The sequence below is a fragment of the Argopecten irradians genome, unplaced genomic scaffold (assembly GCF_041381155.1).
Source record: "Argopecten irradians isolate NY unplaced genomic scaffold, Ai_NY scaffold_0318, whole genome shotgun sequence".
NCBI lineage: Eukaryota > Metazoa > Mollusca > Bivalvia > Pectinida > Pectinidae > Argopecten > Argopecten irradians.
Genome location: NW_027187785.1, coordinates 2,207 through 9,713, shown reverse-complemented (window position 1 = coordinate 9,713; position 7,507 = coordinate 2,207). Strand labels below are relative to the sequence as shown.

Here is a 7,507-nt window from a genome sequence, read left to right as displayed (position 1 = left end):
CAAACAAGCCGCCAGTCGTTGTCTTTGTCAAATAATACCTATTGCAATTGAAATTTTGAAACAACATTACACAAAAATGAATAATAGTTAATAATCTGAAGATATCTTATGGTTATACTACCATATACAACGGTATATTTAAAACATCGATGCATTTATATTATAATCTCAAATGCTGAATATTGTTCAGTCATAAAATTACTTTATACGTTGTTAAGTAAGGTATAAACAGTTGTCATTATAACATAGGGATATCTACCATCATGCTAAGTAAGCGTCCTGTCATCTCTTGTCCCGACTGTAACACGTAACATGTAACGTAACAAAAATCATCACTACAGACTGCAGTATAAAGGATATAATTTTAATCCAATGACGATATATATTAGATAGGTATTGCATAGTAAAATTATGTCGTGTCATATCTTTGCGATCGTCTAAGCTAATCACGACGAGATCCATGATATTCTGCTGCGAAAGTTTATATTGACGTCTGAAGATGAGTATGCCGTAAAGACATGTAATAACGCTACCCCGACTTACTGATGCAAATACCCCATCAAGTCTTGTTATGACTCGAAATGTATCTGAGTAACCCCGGGTAACACTGTGATATAGAAACGGGTTTTGAAAGAAACGAAATAACGAAAGAGACGTTATGAACGGTAGCATCCCTGATCATTTATATTGTACACATTACCTTATACACTGAGTCCTAAATGCTAAACTAACCATAACTACAAAATGTACTTACCTTACATTTCGGGCACCAGTACAACTAAATTAAAAATAAAGAAAGATATATGCATTTTGTGATAATGTAAACATAAATAAGTCTTCATTTGTATTGTAGTAACTAAACGTTGAAATATACTGCAATCAAAAGTTGTATTTAATTTTGTTGGTTTAATTCAGTGACATCATTAGCATTATCAAGTAGTAAAGATATTATGTTCCTTTTTATGTCTAAGTAGTTTCGGTAGGGGACTATAACAATGTCGCTATTTACGAGTTATCCTTGGTAACGTCCCATTTCAGGTTAATATAACATGTGGTATAGTAATGGTGTCTATTATGATACGTGTTATTAGGTACATCCGACAATGGCAAATTATTATCATACCATTTCGCATTTCGGATGCAATGCAAATTATTGATACGGTTGTTCTGATGGCGAAAAAGGGAGTAAAGTCATATTCATTTAATGGTTGGATTTAATAATCAATTACAATTTCGATTACGTTCTCATATTTAGCTATGTATGCAGTGGAACATGTTGATATCGATCGTATTGACGATGTGTAACTGTAATAACAGATTAAGGTAGTCCTAGACTTAACGTGTGTACTTATTTAAGTGTTAAGTGGGAATTTATCTCCCTTGGGTACATTACATATCTACATATACCTCTCTAATACATTATCACTACAATTCACGGTAACTGACCACATATATTGAAGCAAAGAAATTGAGTTTTGTATGTTCATGCTTTTATTTCAATATTTAAATAGGTCGCAATCTTGAGAGTTTTTTTTAATTCATTACAGTTAAATATACAATTGAAAGCTCTTTGTCAACAGTTTGATTGGAAGAAGGTTAGTTACGAACAAAGTGCAAATATATTACCTGAGTAATGTATGGATATAAGTTGAATATCATTACATCATAAATGATCTGATTGTTACATCAGTTATCATGTATACCACATAGATAATTACTACCAGTTTATTCATTATCATTACGGTTCCTCTTATAAATTGGCATCGATGACGTAAACTTGGTGTAGCAAACATGTCATTCTGAAAACACATGATAAATCTTCGTAATATAGGGAATTCGACATGAGGCATTTTCATCATATTAGAGTGATTTTCTAGGAAACGTAAAATAAGCAGGCAAATAGGTACAAATTATTATATGTGTACCATTACAAATATTTATTGTAACCCTTTCTAAGGACGAACCACTAGGTTACGTGGTTATACTTTGATGTTCTGTTTCTGTTTCCGGTCATTGAGATACATCATTTCAATTCGTATAGACGACGAAAGTGACTGAAATTGATTTTGATGGTTTGCAATTAATACCACACATTACATTTTGCACGGAAACAAACTTAATTTTGAGAAAATTGTAGGTAATGCTATTTGTTATGGTTGCAATTCGCTAACGGATGTAAAAGATAAATCATATTAACGTTGATTAATTGTTTTACCTGCGCATGCTTTACAATATAAATTATCAGAAAATGTGTTACGATATTGTTTCAATCACATTTTTAATTCCAACAGTACATAATCCTAAAGTGGTTGTCTACTTGAGTGTTGCACTTTTATGCCTATTTACCAATGTTACAACACGTATTATTAGATGAACTGCTGTTATAGATCTGTTTGCTATATAATTATTGTTTAATAGTAATCTAGCAATTTAGAATATGCCACTAATACAGGTGGCGGGTATTGCACAATTTTAAACGTCAGGTTTTTTTTTCAAAACAAAACATCGGTACATACAACTGATGCATGTGCGTCATGGGTTATATTGTGACATGACTATCCTGTCAAGACATAGTTTTCGACCTTGTTATACATATCACAGATGTGTCATAATACTATATCATATTAAATTATGACGTACAAATTGATATGAAATACATCTGCATAATTGTCGTGGTAGACAGAAGAGTTACATCTGATACGTCCAGATGACATTATACAGTGCATTGTTTTATACTTTTTAAAACATTGTTTTTGGCCATGTAATGTTCAAGTACTAAACAATTCAAGACTTTTTTTTTGTGTGAGTAATACCAGAAGTACAAAACATAATCACCATCACCAGAACATAGTGTCCAATGCATTAATTAGGCATTATAAAAAATGTTCTTCAATGTTACTGTTCAAATGTGCTGTTGCTCAAATATCAAGGATAACGTCGTTTTTATTACATTTTTTTTTAAAATGTGTCTTTTGTGAAAATCGTTTCTAAGGTTACCTTAATTTGTTTGTTAAGCTGTTTGTTAATCAAATATGAAATGTATAATTGCAGGTTTTTCGAGATGAAATCCTGGTGCTTTACGTGTTGTATTAATGACAACATTGAACTTTGAAAGTGTAACATAATTTATAGAACATCCCATAGTATCCACATCGAGGCGTGTGCTATGTTATCTTATTGAACTCGTTAAATGAAAACCATGTATTTGTGTTTTAAAATCATAGCGATACTGTTGTGGATTCCGGATCCGGCTTACTGAAACCGGCTCCGTCACTACCTAGTGCGACGGGACTTCCGGCGGAGTGAGTAGTTTTGGTATCGTTGGACCGAGAGGACCTGTTTCCCCGGCTCTGACGGCTCGCCGACGCTCCACGAGGCTGTCTACGCTTCCTGATAGGAAACCAAGATACCGAAGGCCTACAGGTAACAATTGTTATCCCTGAACCCACAACAACTGGTGTCAGAAGTGGTTAAAACTGAATTACATGTGTTTTCTCGCTGTTGAGATTTCTACTCGCGACGCGGGGAGGCGCCATTTTTAAATGGTCGTTGTTATTTTTTTTGGTCGGGTTAGGTGAGGCACCCTCACCAACCCTCTTACAAAATCATATAACATTTTTTTTGTCATTTATTTTCATGAGATCGCTCCAACAAATTCGGGAATATATTCGGGAAAACTCGTTACCAAAAACGCCATGGAAGCCTATCTTAGTTTCTGACAGTAAGGGTTTCTCTCTCAGAAATCAATATTACACCGTCACAAATAAACGCTTACCATTAGAATTATGGTGTGTCCCAGGAGCTTCTACTGCGTCTCTGGTTAATTTGGTCGACCACAGAATCGAGAAAGCGATTCATAGACATAAGTCAATTTTGCTGTATATATGGGCTGGTACATGTGATATAACAAGGAAGAATGGTAAATTTATAAGGATTACAGACTCAGCAGGAGACATTGTGAATCAGATTGTAACAGAGTTTAGGAAATTAGTAGATATTGTGAACAAATATCCAGGGTCGGTAATTTTGAAATTTGTAGAGATTCCAACTATATCTACCACAGCATGGAATCAATCCAGAAACCACAGAAACCCAGATAGTTTGGCAGGTGGAAAGATATAACCGTCTGGTATTACAGATACTGCGTTGCTATATAGGGGGTAAGCAAAACTCCTGGGATGCCCACCTCAACCAATGTTCTGCATCAATTAGAGCAACTCGTCACCGTCAAACTGGGTTCACTCCCAATATGTTGATGCTTGGGAGGGAGGTCACTCAACCTGTGGACATCATGTTCGGCACAGTGGTCTCCGGCACTCATGCGGATGAGTCGGATTACGTGACAAGTTTTTTAGGGAAACTGAACCTGGCTCATCAGACAGCTAGAGAGAACCTGAAGGAGGCTCAGGGGAGGCAAAAGAAAACGTATGACCTCAACCTCCATACTTCCCATTACGACCCAGGGGATGCTGTATTCAAACTGGATTCCTCCCGGAAAGTCGGACAGAGTCCCAAGCTAAAACATCCTTGGGCTGGACCCTACCTGGTGACGGAACGGTTTTCCCCAGCCCTCTACAGAATACGGGATCGTAAATCCAGTGGTGTGGTGCATCATGACCGTCTCAAGGCATGTGAAGACAGAGATCTTCCGATTTGGCTCCTGCGCATGAGGTCGGGACTCCTAGACACTCCCGGAGCAATCTCTGAGCCAAGCGCTGAGGTTGAGCCCGACCAGGGGCCCGGTCTCCCCGAGTGGGACCCTTTTCCGGGTGATGAGGAGACCCCTAGGGACACTGCGCCAGTTGAAGATGACTCGGTTTCCGGTATTGCTCTTGACCCCCTGGAGGTTACCGATACCGACCCGGATGACGGAGAAGTTGAGCTGACCAGATGTCGGAGGAGACCTGCCTGGCTCTCCGACTACCTGCTCAACTAGTCCCCAAGTTTCAGTATTGTATATAAGTGTGTAAATAGCTTGTATAATATGTATTCTGGTATTTTATTTGTCTAACCTTCTCTGCTTTCATATAGAAGGGGGAAGAGTGTTGTGGATTCCGGATCCGGCTTACTGAAACCGGCTCCGTCACTACCTAGTGCGACGGGACTTCCGGCGGAGTGAGTAGTTTTGGTATCGTTGGACCGAGAGGACCTGTTTCCCCGGCTCTGACGGCTCGCCGACGCTCCACGAGGCTGTCTACGCTTCCTGATAGGAAACCAAGATACCGAAGGCCTACAGGTAACAATTGTTATCCCTGAACCCACAACAATACTATACTCAAAGCTATCCTGTAATATAACCTCCGATACTTGACAGGGTAGTCCCGGGTTGTTAGGGAAAAGATAACTGTGTTTTACTGAGGTAGTGAAAAGACAGCTCACAAGCTCTTGACAATGACGTCATCGATGCATGCGGAGAGTATTGTCGAGAATTGCATTAAATTTTCATGACGCTTTACGACTGAATGTCGACACTATTGAATAATTCTAAATATTTTTTTTTTGCAATCTGAGAGATAAATAAGTAAACATAGATCTGTCAAGTGTCAAGTATTTGAACCCTCGTAAAAGTTTTTGGCCACCAATTCTCGGCAAGCCTCGGGTTGATATATCCCTGTCCACATGACAGACCTATGTATGATTCTATTAATTTCTAAACATATTTGAATTCAGCTAACGATACTTACTGTATACAATTTATACAAGCTGTCATGTGAGTGGATAGTATGTTTTCAGTTTTGATCTAAGGTAGTGTACCGAAGTTTGCTACGCTTAGAATGAATTGACACACGTTTATTTTAATTTATTTCTCAGGAATCTTCCGTGTTGTTTGACAAAATTTTGTCGTTCTGAGTACAATTCACAAATGTTGCCCCGTGTGGTTTATATAGCGATCAGTTTTAAAATGGTTGTGAAGCGGAACAAACAATTGGCTTCTATCCTCATTAACTAAACAAATAAGGTAAGTATCAAAAAGGAATATTATTAATATGTCATGTATTATACTCCTATAGATAGTCTAAGAATAAATGTCATATTGATATGTTTTTATAATAACTGTATAAGGGAGATGATTCATTAATAGACAAAATTATAGTTCAGTAGTGACATAGTAATATATTGATATATCAGGTAATTTGAGCCACTGATACTTCTTTTGAGGTTATCTCAGTTCTAATGGGTACATAATCCGATACTTAAATGTTATACATTCTTCTTAACTTTACTGTAACTATGTCACATGTACCATGTGTACATAATGTGGATAGTTTTTTTTTCTCTTCTGAATATTTGACGTGTTCATGTCATAAGTATATTTACAGCATATATTCTGTAATGACAATAGGAAACAGAAAGTATTTATCGTCATATGAAATAATCTCGTAAGTAGCGTGATCAACAATTATAGATACATTCTAGATACAGATATTTGGAGGCACTTTTTGAGCACTAAGAGAACAGAGGCAAACAATGTAAGACATCACCATGTAAATGTAGCAAGATACTCATTCTCGGAAAGGAAAGACATGTAAGGATTAGATAACAGCCAATAAAGGTAAATAGACAGGTAATACAAAGACATGAAACAGTATCATTCACATGTAAAACGTATATATCAAAATAATTACTAAAATATTCGTCGTTCTGAGTACGATTCGCGTGGTTGAACAAACGATAAGGCTACTATCCTCATTGCTGATATATACAACAATTATCAACATTATTTTTTTTAAACATGTTACTTCAGTTTTTTTCAATCTCTACTGCAAGCTTTTTAATTTTCACTTATTGTCCATTTAAAAGATAGGCTTGGTCACTATACGCTAATACTAGCCGATTTTGTTTACCATAATTGCATGGTAACATTGAACTTTGAACTTGCGTATGAAAATGTTCTGTGCAACGTAAAAAGACTACTTTTTTAAAAAAGAAACACATAGCTTTGTTCACATTTTGACGCAACATTACGTGTATATTGTTGTTTTTCATAGAATTTTGGAAAAATGTAAACAATATATACATATTTTATATTTATATATGATTCAAAAACAATTTTTAAATTAAAAACTGTATAAAGAAACGGAAAAATATCCCGACCGGGGCGACGTGCTTTCATTTTTGTTAAATTTTTGTCAAATGTAAACATTACCTCTGTGCCTATGTTCGTCCTACGATCGAGCCTTTGGGGTGGACGGGCGTGAGACCCTCTGATAAAGGTCAGTTATAAACATATCCTCTTGTCTTTGTTCTTTGAAAATTTAATCATGTGTATTATAAAACATGCACCGCTAATAATCCACGTGTTGACAGTTACGCGTCACCACAAATACATTGTATCCATCGAACACAAGTGAATTTGTTTCATGGCGATGGCGATATGGATCTAAATCTAAGCGTAAATCATATAATCACATGGCTCCCAAGGATGTAATATCGTCAAGTCAGACGACATCTCAACAAACCATTGAGCTACTTGAAAATAGGTATATATATATTTTAAAGTTCTGAT

At 36.4% G+C, this 7,507-nt stretch overlaps 1 protein-coding gene across 1 annotated transcript; it reads left to right on the top strand.

Moving 5' to 3' along the window:
- Window positions 1-4,117: 4,117 nt before the first annotated feature.
- LOC138312435 (uncharacterized) lies at window positions 4,118-5,264 on the top strand. Its single transcript, XM_069253309.1, has one exon. It carries the CDS (start codon window positions 4,250-4,252, stop codon window positions 4,934-4,936), a length of 687 nt encoding a protein of 228 aa, XP_069109410.1. The 5' UTR covers window positions 4,118-4,249; the 3' UTR covers window positions 4,937-5,264.
- Window positions 5,265-7,507: the final 2,243 nt, after the last annotated feature.

Coding starts and splice junctions, on each gene's coding strand:
- LOC138312435 (XM_069253309.1), top strand. CDS start 4,250: ATGTTGATGCTTGGGAGGGAGGTCACTCAACCTGTGGACATCATGTTC.